The sequence below is a fragment of the Suncus etruscus genome, chromosome 6 (assembly GCF_024139225.1).
Source record: "Suncus etruscus isolate mSunEtr1 chromosome 6, mSunEtr1.pri.cur, whole genome shotgun sequence".
NCBI classification, from domain to species: Eukaryota; Metazoa; Chordata; class Mammalia; order Eulipotyphla; family Soricidae; genus Suncus; species Suncus etruscus.
This window is the reverse complement of record NC_064853.1, coordinates 28,940,192-28,964,643: the sequence shown is the minus strand read 5'-3', so window position 1 is coordinate 28,964,643 and position 24,452 is coordinate 28,940,192. Positions and strand designations below refer to the sequence as shown.

The 24,452-nt window shown below is 38.2% G+C and overlaps 1 protein-coding gene across 1 annotated transcript in view; it reads right to left on the bottom strand.

Annotated features, from left to right (window-relative positions):
* AGBL4 (AGBL carboxypeptidase 4) overlaps positions 1-24,452 on the bottom strand; it is a 1,193,307-nt gene that overhangs the window by 312,538 nt on the left and 856,317 nt on the right. Inside the window, 1 exon segment of the mRNA XM_049775185.1 lies at positions 5,074-5,113. Coding sequence (XP_049631142.1) covers positions 5,074-5,113 — 40 coding nt within the window.

Below are 24,452 nucleotides of genomic sequence, written 5' to 3'. Positions count from 1 at the left end.
ATAATTGAATACTTCTCATTAGAATTATACAAGTCAGAAAATAATGAAACCAAAAACCTAATGTACAAAAGAGAGCTCTAAAACTGGAACTTATATCTAGCCAAATCTTGACTCCACATAGATGTTTGTTAAAAAACGGTCTACACACATTAATATAAAGATTCAGAGGATGACCTTTAAAATAGCTACTAAAGTTTCCAGCTTAGTAGGTAGTATGAGAAAAATACGAAAGTTCATAAATTGTAAGAAGTTAATTATCTCTGGAATCTGACAATGATAAACATTTTCTTCTATGCAAAATGTTATCTTAAATGTAAAAAGAATAATAGGAGGGGACAAGGTGGTTCAATGGTGGTTAAACCATTCTAAAGCATTCTGTGGATGATAGTAAATTTGAATAGATGGTTCGTTTAAGACAATGATATGGGACACTGCAGAGAAACCAATCTGACCAAACCCCAGGTATGTTAGTATTTGGACTGATATGACAAGGGCTTTTTTGAATTCAGTGAAGGTACTCTCCTTCTACATTCCACTTTCGGGAAGCCTGACACTGTAACCAGGCCTCCAAACGCAATAGCATCGAGTTTGCACTGGGCCAGCTTCCTAGGTTCAGTTTTTAATCAAAAAAGATGTTAACCATGCCATGAAAAATCATGGGTACAGAGGCCACACAGCTGAAAGCTGGCAATCTCAGGCAGAGAGGGTAAGCCAAGACCCCCATAATTGCTGCTTTGCCTATGGCGGTGATTCACAACTCGAGGTATGCCAGTATTTGGGCTGATATCAACCAGGGCTTTTTTGGGGGTGAATGGAGGTACCCTCACCCATATTCTACTACTTCTGGGAGTTCTGGCAGAGAACATACCCTACAAAAGCCACAGTATCAGTAATACTGCTTTGAATTGCTGGACAACTTCATTTGTTTGATGGTATCATCCCTATAGAAACACATCAATTTAGATTCCAATGTGTAGCTGAAGTCACTTAATGTTCAAAAACAAATGAAATAACAGGATGGACAGCGAACAACAAGAGGTTACTAAACCTTCTGCCATACCTTAAAGACCTCATTAAAGATGCAATAATTTTCACAAACTTGCTTATCACTATACTTTAAATTTTTTTCTTTCTCTCCTTTTATTCTTTTTTTTTTTTTTTTTTGGTTTTTGGGCCACACCCGGTAACGCTCAGGGGTTACTCCTGGCTATGTGCTCAGAAGTTGCTCCTGGCTTGGGGGACCATATGGGACACCGGGGGATTGAACCGCGGTCCGTCCAAGGCTAGCGCAGGCAAGGCAGGCACCTTACCTTTAGCGCCACCACCCGGCCCCCCTTTTATTCTTTTTTAAATAACGTTGAGCAGTGGCAGGGCATTTGCCTTGCACAGGACGAACCCAAGTTTGTATCCAGTTTCCCATATGGTCCCCAAGCCTGACAGGAGCAATTTCTGAGCACACAGCCAGGAGTAACCCCTGAGTGCCTCTAAGAGTGGCCCAAAACAAACAAAAATCCCTCCCAAATTCGAAAACAAAACAAAGAAACATTGCTCTCATTTGTCTAACAACAAATGTATTTTGGCCAGCTAGGTCAACTCTGTGTTCTTTAAATAAAGTAAATAAAATTTAAAAAATTATCTTTTTAAGTATGCAGCTAAAAAAATTATCACTTAAGATTAAAAATATCTATTGCATCCAAATCATCAAAACATGTTAAAAAAGAGACAAGTTATAAAAGGCAAAACCCCAAATCAGCAAGGTAAGAATAAAAATAATTGTTTATAATAAACACAAATAAGTTGTACAATATGTCAAAATATATTTAAAATCATAATAGAAATACATTCAATTTACCTGTCACAATTCAGGGACTATTAAATTGTATTTTAAAAAAAATGATATCTATTCTCTAAAAGTACAACTATAAAAGAGAGGAGAAGAATATATTCCTACAAATTACAAATAAAATTAATATCTATTATAAATAAGGCAGTAAGGTGTTGAAGCAGAATGAATAGTAGATCAAAGGAATAGTATTGTGTGTTTAAAAAACATGTTGCATATAGTAAAATTGATATATGACTGATGTATAATTGCTAATAAATGGGGGTAAGTATGAAAATGTTGTCTTATGCTGAACAAATGGATTATACATATACAACTATAAGCTAACTAAGCCCTTAACTCTTATACACCAAAAAAACTTAAAGACCCCAGTATATCAAAAAGCTTCACAATTCTTACAAATAGATACAGCAAAATATGTCATTCAGGTTGTGAAAAAAACACCTTCTCTTTTTCTACCTTTCCTCCCTCTTTCTGAGGAATGGGACTAGTTTTGAAAGTGAGAGTTCTATTAGGAGTGAAGAGTTTCTGATATAATAACCACATCTTATAACCACAGCCATATAAACTCATTGGCCCAGCTCCACAGGTTCAGTACTAATCTCAGCAGAGGTGCTAGCTCTAGCTAAACCACCAGAACTCATGGGTATACTGTCTTCCTGATAACTCTGGTATCCCCAGGAGGGAGGCAGGCTGAGAATTCACCCTGCAAAAACTTCAGCAGCCCTATCCACATTTCATATTCACTGCCATGCCAATGACCCAAATTAACTGCTTCATGATTAATCGAGGCAGAGGTGCCAAACTGATTAAAATGTTCTGTACATCAATTTTTGGGCTAAAGACTCTGGAATCTTCTTGGAGTGGAGGTAGGCAGCCTCTTCCAATGCCCCAATGCTTCTTGAAGCACCAGCAGTCACACTCACATCCCACAATCACCTCCATATAAACTCATTAACCCAGTTCTACAGATCTTGGAGTTCTTAGAACTCTCAGCCTCATGTACTGCTTCATGACACTTCCAAATTCCACAAATCTGGCATACCCTAGTAGGAACATACCAATCAGATGGGAAAATAGCACAGAACCCATCTAAGCTCAATAAATAAAAGCAAGAATAAAGAAGACTCAACTAGCAACAAACAGCCCAGAAAACTCCCAGAAAATGATTTAATAAACTCATTGTGAGATACAATGATTTTTACAAGTTTTCTAAATAGTGGGTGGAAACTGAGGACAATGGTGGAAGGAGGGTCACACTGTTGGTGTTGGAACTTAAATGAAAAACAACTCTTTTATGAACAACTTTGTAAATCGTGGTGTTTAAATAAAGTAAAAATTAAAGAGTTGTATGTGAAACAGAAAAGGTCAAATATAACTGCTCGTAACACAGTCTAAAATGGTACCTCTCAATCTTTTCATCTCATGGCACATGTGGATGCTATTGCTCTGGGCCATTGAAGATAAAACTTACTCTGCCACTCACAGAGCTCCAGTTCCCCTTCATCCTACCTGTGTCCTGAGAGTTTAGTGGATCAATATCTTACAGCTGTAAATTGAACAACATCACACAGTGAAGCCTGTGTGCAAAGCATTCCAGTGTTCCACAACATAGATTTTGGAAAATTTTTACCAGGTAATGTCATTTTCTCATCTAAGAGTAGTAAAACCTATAAACCATTTTAAATTGTGTTAAGGGTGGTTTATTTTGTTTGTTAGCTTTTTTTTCCGGTTACACAGCAGTCCAAAGGAGTGCACTAAGAATCATAATTACTCTGTAAGAATTTGTGCAGTTGTAAATAGGAATCAAAAAATGCTAGCATTTTTGAGTTGAAGTGAATAAATAATCTCAAAGGTTCCTTCTATACTACTGAAGACATATCAGAAACCTCTGTAATTAACTCTTCAGCATCATATCAGGGACTGACTGGATGGAACTGGTATGTGTGCCCTAACATGCAGAATAGAACAGAACACAGTTACAAAACAGAGTGACCCAACAGGACAGGACAAAGATACATCCTCATCAACACATCAGTTGAGGATCTTCAGGTCACACAAGGTATCCTTCTACTTACATAAACCCAAGAAGCAGAATTTTAACAAATGTTAACCATGCATGTATTATTCATAGTACATGATATAGATTCGGTAAAACGCTTTTCAAATTAGTTCACTTTTGTTTTTCTAAAATCCCAAGTTCAAGGAGCTCTAACAGGTAACATAAAGTTATGCTTCTATACCCCTGTTACATAATCGGTATTTGTGTTAGGATAGCATATGATGGAGGCCAATTTTTTCAATCCCCTAGGAAGTATGCAAACTGGTCCTGGATACAGCAAAAGACTTGGTAGAAGACAAAAATAACATTGTACGATAATATTGATTACTAAAATATTGGAACAATATTACTAAAATATTGGTAATTAGGCATTCCCAGAGCCCCACAATCTTGCCAGATGACTATTATGTCCAACTAAATCCTCCTAAATGTCCTATCTTATCATGATTTAATGACCAAAGTATTAAGAGCTAGAATGACAGAGGTAAATCAGGGCATTTAATGAATATCATGAATATCATGAGTGACTGAAAATGGACCATCAAGTCAACAAATTGAAAGTACAGTAACCCATGGATCCCAGGAGAAAACAGCATATTTTATTGGTCAATTTGACCTCAAGTTACCAAACTAAAATAAATACCTCTCTGGAAAAAGTGTCCAAACTTTTCCTAACATTATATAACAGGTGTAAACTTCGTTGGGTCATGAAATTTAACTCCCCCCTAGAAGTGAGATAAACAGAAGACCTGATAGAAGACTAAACCTGTTCACTTTCGTAGACAGGCCTTTCCTTATAAACTATTCTCCTTAATTGCATTTGCCATTCCCCATGATTTTAAACTTATTTAAAAGGACACCAGAATACCTGAGTCCATTGTATGAGTACAAAAGAGTTGAGCAAGTCTTGGAACATAACAGCAACACCAACATATCAGCTCTGCTATTTGCAAGGTGAGATGGGTGAGCACGGAGTGTGGAAAGGGGAAACATAAAACCTAACCATGGGGCAGAGGATAAGAGGGAGTAATGCCATTCCCAGCACAAGAGCACTGCTGTTCATCCAGGGACTCAAAGGAAAGAAGGGAGTGCATTTGCACTGACAACCAAGCAAAAAATATCTCAAGGAAAACAAAGGAAAGCAAAACAGAATGTCCAGGCTACTCACCAGGGCTGGTTATTGTCAAGAGGTCAAGTTGCCGGTGTTGCTGCAAAACAAAACAAAACATTTTATGAGAAAACTGATTAGAGCCCAACCAAACTGGTAGTATAGGGTGGATATGTAAAGGGAATGTTTAAAATGGGATAAATTTCAGAGATTATGGTGCTCACTCACAATTCTGTGGAAAAGTACTGTTTTGGGGTAACAACTAGCTGTGCTGAGGGCTTACTCCTGGCTCTGTGCTGAAGTTTCCCTTCTGGCTAAGTTGGAGAACCAAATGAAGTGCTAGGGATTGAACCAGTCACATGCCTTAGCAAGTGCCTTACCTGCCTTACTATTTCTTTGGCCCCTCTACAATTAAATTACACTCTATAGATACAGAGTAGATGACCTTTGATTTGTGCATGGATTTTCAGAGCTCAGAGAGACTTAGAGGGACTTTCATTCAAATTTGTATTAGACTTAGGGAAAGTGAGACATGAAAAATGTGATTTTCTTGAATGACAAAATGACAGACTCCTAGCTGTCTCCAACTGTTTAAATGCCATTTAGAAACTCAGAGTTTAAGAGTCAAACTAAATCACCTCCCTCCCTCCCTCCCTCTCCCTTTTCTCCCTCCCCCTTCCCTTCCTTTCCTCTCTTCCCTTCCCATTCCTCCTCCCTTCCCTTCCCTTCCCTTTTTCCCTTCCCTTCACTTCTTCCCTTCCCTTCCTTCCCTTCCCTTCTTTCCTTTCCTTCTTCCCTTCCCTTCTTCCCTTCCCTTCCCTTCCCTTCCCTTCCCTTCCCTTCCCTTCCCTTCCCTTCTCTTCTTCCCTTCCCTTTCGTTCCATTCGTTCCCCTCCCCTCCCCTCCCCTCCCCTCCCCTCTTCTCCCCTCCCCTCCTCTCCCCTCCCTCCCTATGTTCTTGGGTTTTGCATACACAGAGGTACTCAGGTATCCTTTCCTCTGAAGACCTGATCTCAAATTTCCTAGTCCTGAGTTTTGCCCCACCCTACCATTAACTTTGGTTTGTCTCAAAAAAACAAAACAAAAAAACAAAACAAAAAAAAAACAAAAAAAAAACAACAACCTAAGATCTCTCTAACCTTGTTTCCATGTCTTCTCATGCATCTAAATGCTGGTCTGTGTCCTTTCAGGACTTTCTCAATCACAAAGCCCAATTTTCCTGCCAGATTCTAATTCATTGCACTTGACATTTTCAAGTAAACAATGCAGCTCCAAGATGTCACTGACCTACATCCTTGCACTGAAATAAAACACACACCCACATATGTGAGCTAGCAGGAATGCTGGAGCAGGGCCTCCTTCCTCCCCATACAGAATCAGGCCAGTAGTACAGTTGTCTTTGCCAAGGTCAACCTGTGTGGCTTGGCACTTTCCCCTCAACAAGGAAAGAAAATCATTCGGTGACTTTCTATTTCTATAAGCTCAACTTTGTGATGATTATAACTGGTAGAGGAGGTTTACATATCAGAAAAGTAAGTGTTCCTTAATTAAAAGCTATATTTAAGTAGTGACTTTCTATTCAGGTTCCAGTAGGGAAAAAAAGACAACAAAGAAAATTTTGCAGGAGGCATAAAGACAAGGGTGAGATTCTTGGGTTCTCTGTGTGACTTTGATAACACACAGCATGCTTTTGGCTTCTAATGTCACATCTCTAAATTGAGTGAGATTATTCATTTATACCTCCAGTAAGTAAATCAAAAGCAACCAGGTACAGTGCTTGTGGGCTCCCTCTTCTGGTGTAAAGCTCCCTGGGAATCCCTTCAATCAGGACTCTGCTCAGAGGAGGAGGGAGATGGAGGGCATTGGTGGTGGGAACTTTGCACTGGTGAAGGGGGATGTTCACTTTTTCTTTTTGCTTTTGGGCCACACCCAGTGACGCTCAGGGGCCTCTCCTGGCTATGCACTCAAAAATCCATTCCTAACTTGGGGGACCATATGGTACACTGGGGGATCGAACTGTGGTCTGTCCAAAGTCAGCCATATGCAAGGCAAACGCCCTACTGCTGTGTCACCGCTCTGGCCTCTGTTCTCTCTCTTTTATTTTTTATATAACTAAAACCCAACTACAGAAATGCTTGTAATCGTGGTGCTCAAATAAAGATATTTATAATAATAAAGGACACAGAAGGCAAAGGGAACCAAGTATTAGGCTCTCCCCTTATATTGCAGTTGTCAGAGCATGTGTGTCTTTGTCATGAGTCAATGGGCAAGTTAGGGATTTGGAACAACTAATATTTAGTCTATAACAAAGCATTTGCTAAATGTGACTTAGTTATTCCTGGAATCCATATTATCCTTCTGTTCACCCCCACCTCACATACTCTCTCTCTCTCTCTCTCCCCCTAAAAAAGTCTCCCCTTTCTTCCTCAGAATAGAAAGACCATTTGATACGTTGTTCTTCTAATGCCTCTTGTAAAACCCGCCTTGTATTATTTTCTATCTTAATTGCCAACAACACAATCAGTTCTTCTCAACATCCCCATCTGAATTTGATGTGATGTAGTTCGGTAATTTTACTATTGCATTGTTTCCTCTGCAATAAATCTTTTAGGTAGGAATTAATAGTATGGGAAATAAGAATAGCCCTTCTAGGGCTTTCCCTTTGCCACATTTTTGGAGTTTCTTGCCTTGCTTTTACTCCTACATATCTGTACCCAGTAATATTGTCTATCCACTTATCTACCCTCTTCTTACTCAATAACTACTGGAGAGAGATTCCTTATTTTACTCCCACATCTAGAAACACTGTCTTTAAACATATACAGTTTCTGCTGTCTGTACTACTTTTGTGAATGATGATGAAGTAACTGTAATCTATTGACAGGCCCCTTTAACCTGAGTTCCCCAACATATGTGTGCACCCCCTAGTGGCCTTGAAGAGAGGGTATTTTTCTCACCTATAGTTAAGATTGGGTGATAACCCACCTGTTTTCTATGTAGAAAGAATAAAAATACATGTGTGAGGGGCTGGAGAGGTGGCGCTAACCATAAGGTGTCTGCCTTGCACGCGCTAGCCTAGGACAGACCACGATTCCATCCCCGGCATCTCAAGCCAGGAGAGATTTCTGAGCATATAGCCAGGAGTGACCCCTGAGCATCACCGGGTGTGACCCAAAAACCAAAAAAAAAAAAAAATGAGGTCCTGGGTTCTACTGCCAACATCACACACACACACACACACACACACACTATACCATCAAATACACATTCAATAATCAATGTGGGGCCGGCGAGGTGGCACTAGAGGTAAGGTATCTGCCTTGCAAGCGCTAGCCAAGGAAAGATCGCGACCGCGGTTCGATCCCCTGGCGTTCCATATGGTCCCCTCAAGCCAGGGGCAATTTCTGAGCGTTTAGCCAGGAGTAACCCCTGAGCATCAAATGGGTGTGGCCCGAAAAACCAAAAACCAAAAAACCAATAATCAATGTATACTAATTTTTATCTACGGAATAGGAATATACAAATAATTTTTCCCAAAGTCTTTCAAGATAAAAATAAATTAAATAAAAGAGGACATTTTTTATTATTAACTAGTCAAACTAATATAATCATTTGAAATTTCCAAAGGAAACTAAATATAGAGCACGTGATTTGAGAACTCGACTAATAATATGCAATCAGTTATATATAGAGAGGTAGGTATGTTAAATATAAAGAATGATAAAATTATCATAATTAGTACCAACAGAGAGAGAACAGAGCTTTTATAGAGAGATGATATATTTTCTAAAGCCTGGATGGTAGAAGATGCAACTTAGCTGGAAGAAATGAAGTCCATGAATGAGGTACTGGGTTGGTAGGCTGACAAGGCCTACTGGCTACAAGCTGAAGAGCCAAACACTTAGTTCACCCCACACCAAGAGTTTAAAGCACACAAAGCTTTTATGTGTGTGGTGAAAGTACTATGTATATGTATGCATGTACCAACAAAGAGAGAAATGTGTCTAAATGTGTTAATGTGAATTCCCAGGGTATCCCATGGCTGGGTAATTAATTAATAATTGATGAAAGAGCCTCCTAGCTATATAAGAACCCTACTCCATACTCTAGTGACATTCAGAATAAACCCATTTTTATGTTTAACCACTGTGTGGTGAATGTGAATCACAACTCCATAAACACCAATGGAGGACATGCTCAAAGATTAGTACCATCAAATATCTGAATCCATGTCAGCCAAGAATGGACACAGCATCTAGGGAAGATGTGTGATGAAAGGTCTGCAAGCATTCTCACTGCTAGAGTTAGTCATGGTGCTTTATGCATCCAGTAAAAGCAATTTCATCATTATGATATAACTTTGCCTCTAATCACAGTTCAGTGTTCCTTGGGTGAAAAATAAAGAAATACCATCAGTTAGAAATATCATCTAGTAAGTTTGGCTTTCTTATAGATTCAGTTTTCAGTGAAAATTATTGTTGCAAGTTAAAGAACCCATCATTAAAATATTTCTAATTATGATGCTATCCATGCTTATTTTTTTCTTTTGGTTTTTGGATCATACCTGGCAGCATTCAGGGATTACTCCTGGCTCTACACTAAGAAATCGCTCCTGGCAGGCTCGGGGGACCAAATGGGATGCCTGGATTTGAACCACCATCCTTCAGCATCTAAGGCAAATGCCCTACCACTATGCTATCTCTCTGGCCCTATCTATGCTTATTTTTTTTATCATTTTTCCAATTTCTAGAAAATTCAGACTATTAAAAATAAGATCAATAGTAAAGGAGAACTATAGGCAACATTTTGTTGTATTTCTCTTGTGGAGGGGCATACCCAGCGATGCTCAGGGATTATTCTTGGCTCTGTGCTCAATAATAGCTTCTGGTGATGTTTGGGGAGTCATACAGGATGTTGGGAATCAAACTTGGGTCAACCACATGCAAGGCAAACACACTACGTGTTATACTATCTCTCTGACCCCTTGTTCTATTTTTTTTATCTTACTTGTGTATATTTAATGAGATAAAAATCATATATATACCTAGCAAATAAGTTATATTTGATCTTGTATGATATCATTTATTTTGTCCTAGAACAGCTGAGTGTTTATTTTGAAGTAGTAGAATATCATTGCTGTTACTATTAGGATTTTGTTTCTAATATATATATATATATATATATATATATATATATATGTTTAATATGGGCACCAATCATTAGGATATCAATAGGTACCATTTGGTTATTTTGTGTAAAGTAGAGCAATTTGAACAACCCAGCTATTGCAATCTACTAATCTGGACAAAGTTGTCTGAATCCAGAAAAGATACTTTGAAGTACCATTCGACCTGGAAGATACATTTTTCTTTCTTATCTAAAATCCTCCTAACTACAGTACAGAAAGCATTTTAAAGGAAGAGGTCCAGAATCAAAATCAGACAAAGATGTCAATTCTGATCCTATCATCTCTGATCTGAGTTATCCTAGGTGTGTGACTTGAGCCACTCCACCCCTAAAAATAGTGTAGATTGACTTCTAAATGCTAACAGGAGAAATTTAGTGGAAAACTTGTTTGAAAGGAGGGACCACGCAGAGTGGGGAAAACATTGTTTGAAAGTTTTGATTTCTGAGAACCAACACCTCAGGCTGAGACATGGCATATAGAAAACAGCTTTTCAGTTGAGGTTTCTATTTATAAATATGTCTCCTCTAGTTTGTACACATAGTGTTTTTGAAGTGTTTTAGAATACACATCTAAAACTTAGCAGAGTTGCTAGAGAACCAAGTCAAACCAATTAGAGGATATTAGAGAGCTTCATACCCTGGTTCCCAACTTTTCTCTCTTATTCTCCAAAACAGGGAAAAACAAACAACTTCCAGTTCCCCAAATTACCTATGCTATAATCTTTAAGACCTTTGCACATTCTGTTCCCTCCACTTGAAGCAACAATCCTACATCCAGCATCTAATCTTTGTTTAATTCCTACTTATTACTCAGCTCTTAACTACGATCTTCCCTCACTTGTCAGTGGTGGACTGGATCTCCTGAGTATTCCCCTGAACCTATCATAAAGCTATCATATTGCATCTTCCTGACCAATTTTTTCCTCTTCCACTCCTTGAGAAAGGGGCTCTGCCGTCCTTATTTATCTTAACAATAGACTATGTTCAGTAAAGGTCTATGATCACCTATTACCAAGATGAATACGAATGAATTAGTCCTTAGAAGAGATATTTAATCCCCTCATACACACACAAAGGCACATACACATCATATCTAATCATTCTCAAAGCCTTCTCTGTTTCTGTCTTTGGAGCCTAATAATTGGGCCACAGAGATTTTGCCTTCTTCATCTGGATGGGGATAATTGCATGAAGCTCTGGCTAAAAATGGACTCTTCATTTTGATCACGAACTGCGTTACTTCTCCAAATGAGAAAGGGACATGGTGTTCTGGGAGCTCAGGGGCTGGTTTGATGTGTGGGGTTCTGCGTGGTAGAAAGAATAGTCACTGATTATGTGTTCTGTTTTGCTTTCTGAGTTTCGTGCAGGATAGCTATTTGGGGAAAAGTCAGTTTTTTATGACACAGACTGAGATGTTTTAAATAAAAGCACCAGAAGTCCCTGTGTGTTCTCTTGTCACTCCAGAAGACAGCCACCATGGTGCAGATTTGAGAACTCCCTCTGAAAATGGGGTTATTGGGGGGAACAGGGCACATTTGGCTTCAGGTCACAGACTTCTGTGCTTGAAAACTATCCCTTCCCTGCTCATTTCACCCTACCATACGGTAAAAAAAATCCAAGGATATCCTGCTCTGTTCATGCCCTATAATTAAGCAGGGCCTCTTCTTAAGAAAATGTTTCAGGTATTGTTGATCTCTTCACTAAACTCTCCTTTGGATCTCTCTTACACCAATCTAATCTCCTCACTGACTTTAGGATTCATCATTTAAAAATTATTTTTACTCTTTTCTCTGAATAATATAACAAACACCATTGCATTTGTGAGAATTTCTTAGTTTGGCAATGCAGAGGGTGTGAAACATTACCTTGAGTTTTCAAATGCTATCTTTGAAAAAGAAAATGATTAAATTGTAATTTAGGCAAAACAGCTATAATGGTGTTAGCTACATGTTTTTGATGAACCAAGTCATTGAACCTTCACCACTACTGAAGTGTCCAAGACGTTCTATCTCTTATTCTATGCTACCCCTAGTCCATTACCTCTCCCATGCCTCTCCACCAACCCACTGCTTGGTAATTTCAGTTTTGATTTTAAAGGCCAAGAGTTTGTCTTTTTTTTTTAGTTATAGTATATTTTGTTTCATGTGTAGCACAGATAAATGAGATCATCCAGTATTTATCCATTTCTTATAACTTATTTGTCATAAAATGATACCCTCTAGTTACATCCAAGTTGTATCAAATTTTGAGACTTCATCCTTTCTTAAAGCTATGCAATATTCCTGTATATGTCTAGATCATAACTTATTCATCCAATCATCTGTTTTTTAACATTTTGGTTATTCCCATATTCTAGCTATTATAATAAGTACTGCAATAAACATAGATATTCACACATCTTTTTTAAATTATTTTTATGCTCTTGAGATAGATGCCAAGAATTGGGACCACTGGATCATGAGAAAGCTCTATTCCAGACAACATTCTCAACTTCTATTTTTACCAAATCCCTTCCAGCTCTAGTTCTGAAAAGGTAATTTTTACATTTTAATATTGTCTCATCTTAGGAAAACAAATAGAAAACACTGTTACTTTTAGAAGGGAACACGAGACAATAGGGATAGGCATAATCATGTTGGCCCACATCATATATGGAAGGAGGAAAGAGGAAAGAGAATAAGTCACCTCTGCAAGGAATAGAAGCAAGACTATTAGATTATCATGTAAAATACTGTCTTGGGGCATTGAATTTATGCCCAGAGCCATGGAAGTGGGCTTCTGGCTTTAGTCTGACCATTGTTCATACCACAACCATACTTGCTCTCTGGCTCATATTCCTGTCACAGTCCTTTTTCTACTTTTTTTCTACTTTTTTATCTCCTCATGCCAAATAATCAAAATCCAACAAAGCTTTCCCAGATAGCACAGTGCTTTCACTTTTAGACACTTCATTTCATTATATGCTAACTCAACATATATCAGATACAGTGCTAAAGATAGCATGAGAAAGACACAGTCCTTCTAAAAAAAGAGAAACCTCTTGTAGAAGTGGAGATAACAGACCAATTATACAAAATACAAATTCACCATAACCTTGACAAACATGCCAAAGAAATGTGTCAAGGATGGTATGGCCAGTGCTTAAAGGATCTTGGGGACCTGAAGCTTACCTACCACCTTTAGGAGTTTCTCAAACCTACCATGTTCTAGAACAGCCCGAGCAGTGGCTGAGGTTAAGCCTTCCTTTGGGACACTTTCAACAGGACAATAAAAAATGCATTCTGAGTAAGAGAGAACACATTCCTCAGGGCTGACATGAATCTCATAACTAGAGGTTAAATTCAGCAGGAAGCAGAATGGGGTCACTGACAAAAGTTGGGGTTTCACACGTAAAATTGCTTCAATTTTACCAAGTAGTTCCTGCTCTGGTAGCTTCTTGTTATTGGAAAAACCAATCACACAAGTGGTTTTCATCCCTAGGGCAGTTTTAAAGGAGCATTAAAGTTCAACCTCTGGAAGCCTGCACAAAAGCAGAGAAGTAGAACATGTGAAACTCTGAAGAAATTGGAAAGCAGAAGTAGGAACAGCAGTGGTTATGGCAGCTTTTCTTTGCTGAGCACTTAGTTTGTGCCAATGATCACAGTTTTCATGTGAATGATTGTTATCCCTTTTTAGAAATGAAGAAGCAAAGGATCAAGAGGTTTGGTTCCTTGCCAAAGGTCACAGCTAAAACATAGACTCAAGCCCATAATATCTGCAGCTGAGGGCCATCCTCAGTTCACTATGAGAGAAGTTAGTTCTGAGAAACATGAGGAAATTCTTGAGCAATTCCCAGATTTGGAAGTAGAAGAGTCATATGAGCAGTGGTGGATGATATTACATAACTTGAGTTATGGCTTTGGCACCTGGCAGACATTGTGAACTACCTCTTCTTTTCTCTGCTGTGTCCTGGAACTTGAACCTCCCCACCCAGATCATTCCCTTAGGACACTTCTTCATAGATCGTTCCCTGAGGGCACTTCTTCAGAGGTGAGCTGTCCCTCCTTACAAGGCAGGAGCCTGATTCCTGCTGTGTGCTTTGGCACATGGCAGACATTGTGAACTACTCTTCTCTTCTCTGTTGTGTCTTGGGCCTTGAACCACCCTGTCCAGATTGTTCTTTGAGGGCAATTCTTCAGAGGTGAGCTGTCTCACCCAAGAAGGGCAGAGTCAAAGGAGTGCTGCTTTGTTTCAGGGCCACTCACATCTCCTAGCTAATAAACCTCAGCACAACATGTAGAAAATACCACATTACAAGCGTGACAATGGGGAAACAACACAGGCCAATACCATGCATATAAAATGAACACGGCAGCTCTGATGACTCCAAAGGTGCCAACCATCTAATTAGCCTCTCAGATAAGGAGTTTAAAGAAGAAATATGGAGATTTCTTATAGAAATCAAAGAAAGCATGGTCAGAGTTGAACAAACCAAGAGGATATGAAGATAGAATCAGAAAACTCCAAACTGAATCAACAGGACTGAAACACTTGGTAGATGAAATAAAAAACTCAATGGAAACTCTCCAACAGAATAACAGTAGCTGAGGACGGAGTAAGTGAGCTGGAAGTTGAAATGCATAACAACTTCGTACAACAGAACAGATTGGAAAAGAGTCTTAAAGCAAATGATAAGACAATGGAAAAAATCCTCAAAGAGTATAAACAGACAAAAATAGAAGTATTTGGTAAACTAAATAGAAACAACATAAGAATCATTGGAGTCCCAGAGACGCAGGAAGATTCAACAGTCAAGGCAATCATTGCAGAGAAACTCCCAGAGCTAAAACTGCATGCAAACACATTCTGCATGCCTGAAGAGTACCAGCTAAAAAAGACCCAAAGAAAAGCACTCTAAGATACATCCTAGTCACAATGATGAATCCCACAGATAGGGATATAATACTGAAAGCTGAAAGACCAAAAAGGGAAATTACATTCAAAGGAGCATCCTTAAGATTTACAGCAGACCTGTCACAAGAAACCCTCAAAGCCAGAAGGTAGTGGTGGGATATAATGACAAAACTCAATGAAATGAATACTTTGCCTAGAATACTGCACCCAGCCAGACTCACATTCAGGTTTGAGGGAAGTATACATAGCTTCATGGATAAACTGCTCAAAAACTTTACAGACTCAAAACCAGCCTTAAAAGAAAAAACTGAAAGGTCTACTTTAAGACAAGACAGACTAACAGACACCCCAAACTCTTATATAAAGATGACACTAAATCCCATGGCATTTATCTCTTTCAACATCAATGGACTAAATGCACCAGTTAAAAGACACGGAGTTGCAAAATGTATCAAAAAGCTGAATACAACCTGAGTTTGTGCAAAAGCCAAACCTTTGAAGGGTGATTTTCAATACTTCTATAGTGGTCGTAGTTTAAATTTTTACACTTGACTAATGTCATTTCCTTTATAGTCCAAGCACTATAACAACAAGGACAGGGTTCAGCACAGGACAGAGTGGACTCTATGTTAAATAAAGAGTATAGAAAAAGATAGTGAAAACCCTCATTCTTGGTGGTATAGCCTTGAGGCTGAAGAAGAAGCCACAGATGTGGTTGGCAGATGTCACCCTATGCACATAAGGACCTGTTTCTCTCTAATCACTGATCTCACAGGATGCTACATCCATGGCCTCAACATATGCATTACAAAGCTGTGATAACTTTATCCATAAGGTCATAAGATCTAAAATACATGATATAATCTATAGTAAAGTCTCTTCCGATGTTAGAACAACTCTGGAGAGGAGTTGCTCAAGTTTATCTCAAAAGAAAACTCAGTCTGCACAGGTCAAAGAAGCTTTGTCAAGTTACCTACTAGGTTGTTACCTACTGTTTGTGTCATTGTCCCCTTTAGTAGAGTAAAAGGGAATTTGTGACTATATCACAGTGTGTAAAACCAACCAGAGGCTGAGGCAAAAAAAAAAAAAAAAAGATAATGAAAACAGGGAAACAGGGGTTTTGAAGGTTATGTCAGAGAAAGAATTTGGTGATGAATTTGTTTTGAGTTTCAATGTTATGGTGTTTATATAACTGGTATTATCTGAGGAGTTTTCAGGAGAACCTCCTTAAGAAGTAGTCATTTCATCCATTTGGATTTAACCTTCATACTTGATGTTAGCTGGGGGTCTAAGTTCAATTTTTTGCAAGTGGCTTAGCCAGTTGTGCCAACACCACTTGTTAAAGAGGCTTTCTTTGCTCCATTTAGGCTTTCTTAGTCCTGTATCAAACATTAGGTGATTGTATGTCTGGGGAACATTCTCTGAGTATTCAAGCATATTCCACAGATCTGAGGGCCTGTCTTTATTTCAATACCATACTGTTTTGATAACGATTGCTTTGTAGTACAGTTTAAAGTAGGGGAAAATAATTCCTCCCATATTCTTTTTCCCAATGATTGCTTTAGCTATTCTAGGGTGTTTATTGTTCCAAATGAATTTCAAAAGTGCCTGATCCACTTCTTTGAAGAATGTCATGGGTATCTTTAGAGGGATCGCATTAAATCTGTACAATGCTTTGGGGAGTATTGCCATTTTGATGATGTTAATCCTACGAATCCATGAGCAGGGTATGTGCTTCCATTTCCATGTGTCCTCTCTCATTTCTTGGAGCAGAGTTTTATAGTTTTCTTTGTATAGGTCCTTCACATTTTTAGTCAAGTTTATTCCAAGATATTTGAGTTTGTGTGGCACTATTGTGAATGGGGTTGTTTTCTTAATGTCCATTTCTTCCTTATTACTATTGGTGTATAGAAAGGCCATTGATTTTTGTGTGTTAATTTTTTAGCCTGCCACCTTGCTATATGAGTCTATTGTTTCTAGAAGCTTTTTAGTAGACTTTAGGGTTTTGTAGGTAGAGTATCATGTCATCTGCAAACAGTGAGCGCTTGACTTCTTCCTTTTCTATCTGGATTCCCTTGATATCTTTTTCTTGCCTAATTGCTATAGCAAGTACTTCCAGTGCTATGTTGAATAGGAGTGGTGAGAGAGGACAGCCTTGTCTTGTGCCAGAATTTAGAGGAAAGGCTTTCTGTTTTTCTCCATTGAGGACAATATTTGCCTTTAGCTTGTGGTAGATGGCCTTAACTATATTGAGAAAGGTTCCTTCCATTCCCATCTTGCTGAGAGTTTTGATCAAGAATGGGTGTTGAACCTTATCAAATGCTTTCTCTGCGTCTATTGATATGATCATGTGATTTCTATGTTTCTTGTTGTTGATGATGAAAGGCCTCGATATCAGACCCGAAACCATAAGATATATGGAACAACATGTAGATAAAACATTCCAGGACATTGATGCTAAAAGCATCTTCAAGGAGGAAACTGCACTCTCCAAGCAAGTGAACGCAGAGATTAACAGATGGGAATATATTAAACTGAGAAGCTTCTGCACCTCAAAAAAAAATAGTGCCCAGGATACAAGAGCGCTCCACTGAGTGGGAGAAACTATTCACCCAATACCCATCAGATAAGGGGCTAATCTCCAAAATATACAAGGCACTGACAGAAATTTAGAAGAAAAAAACATCTAATCCCATCAAAAAATGGGGAGAAGAAATGGACAGACACTTTGACAAAGAAGAAATACAAATGGCCAAGAGACACATGAAAAAATGCTCCACATCCCTAATCATCAGGGAGAAGCAAATCAAAACAACTATGAGATATCACCTCACACCCCAGAGATTGGCACATATCACAAAGAATGAGAATAAACAGTGTTGGCGGGGATGTGGAGAGAAAGGAACTCTTATCCATTGTTGGTGGGAATGCGGTCTAGTTCAACCTTTATGGAAAGCAATATGGAGATTCCTCCAAAAACTGGAAATCGAGCTCCCATGCAACCCAGCTATACCACTCCTAGGAATATACCCTAGGAACACGAAAATACAATACAAAACCCCTTCCTTACACCTATATTCATTGCAGCACTGTTTACCATAGCAAGACTCTGGAAACAGCCAAGATACCCTTCAACAGATGAATGGCTAAAGAAACTGTGGTACATACACACAATGGAATATTATGCAGCTCTCAGGAGATGAAGTCATGAAATTTTCCTATACATGGATGTACATGGAATCTTTTATGCTGAGTGAAAGAAGTCAGAGAGAGAGAGAAAGAGAGAGAGAGAGAGATGCAGAATGGTCTCACTCATCTATAGGTTTTAAGAAAAATGAAAGACATTCTTGCAATAATAACTTTCAGACACAAAAGAGAAAAGAGCTGGAAGTTACAGCTCACCTCATGAAGCTCACCACAAACAGGGATGAGTTTAGTTAGAGAAATAACTACGTTTTGAACTATCCTAATAATGAGAATGTACGAGGGAAATAGAATGCCTGTCTAGAATACAGGCAGGGTTTGGATGGGGAGGAGGGAGATTTGGGACATTGGTGATGGGAATGTTGCACTGGTGATGGGTGGTGTTCTTTACATGACTGAAACCCAAACACAATCATGTATGTAATAAAGTTGCTTAAATAAAAAAAAAGAGGTAGTCATTTAAGTGGTCCCCTGAAGGCATAGAACTACTCTTTACTGAGAGAGCAGGGTCAACTTTTAATAAAGAATAGGAGGACAGAATCCTGACATGGCCTTGAGTATCCTGATAACCTGGGTGCCCTCTTTCTCTGGGAAATAATAAAGCTGTTTATACTTGACATGTGCTCCTTAAGACTACCAGGAATCTCCTGACACCACTGCATTGTTTGTTTCTTTCCACATTTGGCTTTTAATATATAATACCAATTAAAAAATGCTTTTGGAAAAGTTTTTAAGAATACTACCAAAACTAAACCGCTGCAATTAAAATCATGAAGAAAAGGAAATTAAGTGATGCTAGATGACTTACCCTTTAGCAAATAATTTAGACTTTTTTGTTGCTCCTCCATTTTCTCATCTCCAAAATAAGAACAATAAATTTAATTTTTAATTAGCTGTTCTGCTTTGGCCTATCTCTGATGGTATGTTAGTACTCGTGGTTTTTGTCTTGCTAATGCTAGGAACCACATGTTGTGCTGGAGATTAAACAGGAGTTGCATTCAAGGCAAGTTCAAAACCTCTGTAATATCTATCCAGCCCAAGAGGAGCTTTCAAAGTTGAATATGATTTTTTGCAGTTTTTCTATTATAACAAATATGAATTATAAGATTCATAATGTTATAATTTATAATCTGTAATAATTTATATCATTTGTGTATGCAATATAATAAAACAATCACCCGTTTAAAGCTAAAACATAGACTTCAGAGTTTTAAAACATAACAAGGTCCCTCACCATATCTAAAGGATAGAGTTCCAGGTCTGACTTCTAAAAGGTACTTATAACAACACTTAAATCAGTATTCGACAAAATCTTTTTCTTCTCTTTCTTATTCAAATTGAGCAAGTGTGCAAAGATTTTCATAGTAGTTCCTCCAAGTATTTCTATGTAAAGACTGAATAAAATGATAGGCCAGAAACACTTCAATGCCAGGAACTGTGTTCTGGTCTTAGATTTGCTGCTTACTTGTTGTATAAGTCAATACCTTCTCTGACTGTGCCCACCAAATACAGGGTATTCGGCAAGCCGGTAGTCCAGCGCTCAGGTAAGTGAAATAAAGTTTAGTATCATCTTTACTTCTGAAAGTTCAAGTTTTCTTGTGTGGGAAGCTGTTATCTTTCCTTCCATCTCTCTACACCACTTCTCTCACTTATTTTTAAGCCCCCCTTAAAAGCCTCCGCTCTCCTTGTCTGGGTGAGGTGCCTGCATCAAGGACCCTTGGCATCTTGTGCAAACTTTGGCCACAGATGCTATCAGTGGAGGTTGCAATTGTCTAAGTCATCTACTGTGAGATCTTGTGGGCAAGGACGCTATTTAGTCAGATTAGTTCCTGTAGTTCCTATAGCTCCTATCACTGTACTAGAAATAGAGCTTGCTCCAGTCATGTTTGCTGAATTGCAAGAAACTATGGAGTTTCTTTAAAAAATAACACGACATGCAGAATAAAACCCTGGCAACGACTGTGAGGTAACATTAATCTGTGCTCTTGCCCAGCCAGAGTACTGCCTCTGCATGATGTCAGTTACATATACTGCAGGAAATGAAAGTGCCAGGCCATAAAAGTCTATTTTCTGCATTTGACTGGCTCTCATGGAAGCTCCATTCCATGCTGATTACCCACAACTTTCCTCCAGAAATTGCCAGCTTGATTGTGGGGGGAAAGAATCCAGAGCTAATTGTGCTTTGTAAGCTTGGGACAGAAGGTATTGTTGCTTGAAAAATGGAACTGTCTAAATTAATTTTCTTGAAGCAAACATCTTTGCCAAATAAAAGCAGTGCATAATAATAATCCATAAATAAAAGCAAATTTATATCTTTTGTTATATGGGGAGAGCAAATCTGATCAACACACACCAAAAAGATGAAAATGTTATTTTCTTTGAACTCCAGGGACATCTTGAATTGTGCCAAGGGATATGTGTGTGTGTGTGTGTGTGTGTGTGTGTGTGTGTGTGTGTGTGTGTGTGTGTGTGTGTGTGTGTGTTGAGGAAAAGACTGGGGTTGGAGTTGCTTCTTTATTTTTTCTCTTTCTTTGCTTTTGAAAAACAAGCCACGTTCATCTCTGGTTTCTAAACAATGCAGCCGGAATATTCTTAAATCCCATTACACTTGTAATAAACAGGGATTAGGAAAGTGAGTGCAATAAACATTTATTTAACTGCTCTTTTTTTTTCTGGCTTAATTTTCCTAACCTACTTTGAATTTACTTTAATAACTTCTCCTTCTTCCTTTTTAAATTATTTTTTATTATGTTCATCTCTTTCTTAACTGACAAATTCTTCCTTTCAAAGCAAAGATAGAAAGAGCCTCTCCTATGGAACAGGAACTTTATGTTTATTCATTCTAGCCTCACAACACTCAATGCAGGTATTTACCATTTTAGAGATGAGAAACTGATAAACCCATGAAGTTAAGTCACCAAAAGTTACTTTGAATGAAATGATGGAGCTAAAATTTAAGCCAACTGTTTGAAACCTACAAAATATTTTTCATAATATATACTATTAAATAATACTATTACAGATATCAAAATAAAGAGCAAATAAACACACTCAATGGTCTTGACCTAACAACAGCCATTTCTTTTCACCCTGCTATTTTTAGTACTTGCCTTGTATCTGTTCTTGTAACACAGGAGTAATAATTATATAGAAGAAACAAATATGTATTCATGATGTAAATGTGGCTTTTCTAATTATGCATTCTGTTATTTTTAGGTTACATTATATCATAAGAAGTTTTCCAATATATTGTGTAGTCATTGTAAATGTTCTTTTACTGACTTTGTAATGCTAAGTTTAGTAAAAATATAGTTTATTTATATATAGGATAATTGTACTGTTATTATTTGATTATTATAAATGACATTTCAATAACATTTTCTTGGCTTAGATTTTTCCCCTTAATTTGTATTAGATTATTTCTCTGGAAGGAATACCCAAGAGTGGAATTACTGAGTCAGAAAGTTTGTTCCTTTTTGTTATTCTTGATACCTACTACGAAATTGTTCCCTAGTAATAGTAGTAAATCAATACAATTTACACTTTTATGAATAGGGAGTAAAACAAAGATTTTCTATAGCCTTGCTAGTGTGGAGAATTATAACATTCAAACAATTTTATATGTAATAGGAGGCTGGGGTGGTAGCGCAGCAGTAGGGTGCTTGCCTTGCATGCTGCTGACCCAGGACGGACCATGGTTCAATCCCCCGGCATCCCGCATGGTCCCCCAAGCCAGGAGTGATTTCTGAGTGTACAGCCAGGAGTAATCCCTGAGCATCACTGGGTGTAGCCCAAAAACATACAAACAAAATTTTATATGTAATAGTTACATATGACCTATTATATACATATTATCACATATCTGACTGTTATTTTCATAAACCTATTGATTTTTTTTTTGCCACACCTGGTGAGGTTCAGGGATTACTTCTGGCTATGCACTCAGAAATCACTCCTGGCTTGGGAACCATGAGGGACGCCAGGATCAAACAGTGTGCAAGGCAAATGCCCTATCACTGTGCTATCGCTTCGGCTCCTAATTATCCTATATATTTTTTAAAAAATGTAAGATAATTCAGTAGATTTGATTTTATATTCATTATTATTATTATCATCATCATGTTTTCATAATAATGCACTTCCTAAAGTTAGGGCTAAGATATTCATCTTTAGGGTTTTAGAAACATAGTCTTGTTTCTCAAACTCGTAGGTACAACTATATCTCATATTCTCAGTTAAGAGAAGTAAGTTAAGATGGTTATTGTCCTTGATAGCATGGAAATACCTACTTGGACCTGATTTATGACCAAATAAAATGCTTTTCCTAAATAACTCAACCCTTTCACAAATTTCCAGTCATGGACCTAGAAGAATTATAGAGCATCTGCTCTGCAAGTATGGCCATTTCAAATCCTTATTTTTGCCCCATGAGACAAGTATAAACATGGTAACATTCATATTTGGGTCTGAATGCTCTGCATTCTTTGATTTCAGGTTATACGGGTAGATGACTTATGGCTGCACTGTGACCTGCTTTTGGTGTGAAGAAGCATGACACAGCCAGTGAGCCCACCACTAAAATCTGTATGAGTACCAAGGCCAGCAAGTATGACTCCTAGTGAGCATGCATGGGAGCACTATATCTACGAGTGCAAACCTCAGTGACCATCTTGGCTGAGCAAACCAGCACTGCAGCCTGTGAACATCAGAGCTAGAAATGTAAATACCATAGGCTAGGGCTGTACATATCCCCTGGTTGTGGCAATAACACTACCAACATAATGGGGGAAGAAAAGAGGGAAGAGAATAAAAGCATTTTCAGACTAAAAAAATAGTTGTAAAGCTGAAAATGCACTTCTAGATTGTACTTGTATAAAAATATCTGAACATTTCAGCTATCTTTAATCCACCTCCTTGAAAGCATCACTTTTCACTGAGTATGATGAGCCTGAAGGCAACCTATGGCACTGACCTGGTCACTGTATAAGAAGTGATCCTTTCCCTAAATTCCTTCTAGATTTTGTCTATTCCAAGAGTCTATGGAGGCAAGAATAGCACAGGGCCTCCTCAGTAGGAAGAGATGTTTTTTTGTCCTAACAGAAATTTAAGGAGGACCTTCCAAGAGACTTCAAGGAAAGAAGTTAAGTTAGGCTTGCCTCAAATGACCAGAAGGAGAAGTTCTCTCTCTCAAAAAAGACTGAATTTTATACTGGGTTTGTGTGTATGTGTTGTGTGTGTGTGTGTGTGTGTGTGTGAGAGAGAGAGAGAGAGAGAGAGAGAAAGAGAGAGAGAGAGGAGAGAAAAAGAGAAAAAGAGAGAGACTTTTCTGTTAAGAACTTGAGGGAAAGATGTATTTTGGGATATTATTAAGGTTCCAAATTCTAAATCATCTACTGCTGTATATATTAGGGTTCTCATTTTAATGCTTAAATCTTGAGATATAAACTGCCTTCCAAGACCTTCTGTTCCTGCTTCTGTAGCCCCCATGCTTGCCACCTCCTCCTGAGATCATCCAGGTGGTCATCTTTAGTTCCCAATCCCCCAGGCTTTCTCATGTGTTGGTCTTTTGACTTGTCACATATTTCCTGTCACAATCCTTTTTGGGTTATATACCTCCTACTTGTTTTTTAAAACTATTTACTGGGGGCCCGAGTGATAGCATAGTGGTTAAGGTGTTTGTTTGCCTTGCATGCAACCAAACCAGATTCGATCCTCAGCATCCCATATGATCCCCCGAGCCTGCCAGTAGTGATTTCTGAGTCCAGAGCCAGGAGTAACCCATGAGCCCTGTAGGGTGTTGTCCAACATCCCTCCAAATAAAATAAAATCTATTTATGTGTTACTTCCAAAAGTAAGCCTTATTTATCCCTATATAACTGCCTATATATGTAACACCTAAATAACTCATTCAGCATAATAGCCACAGTAATCTATCATAGATATTATACTGTATGTGTACTTACATCTAGATCTGTGAGAAAAGACGTTTCTTTTGTTTATAAAATACATGTTTCATAGTATTTTTATTATGTAATCCAAATATACTTAAGATGATACCTAGTCAATATTCTTAAATAAATCAGTAAATGAATGTAGTCATAAGAAACTAGAGATGGAATAAACATGGTGGTCCAAGAAGCCAAGAGTATTTTAAT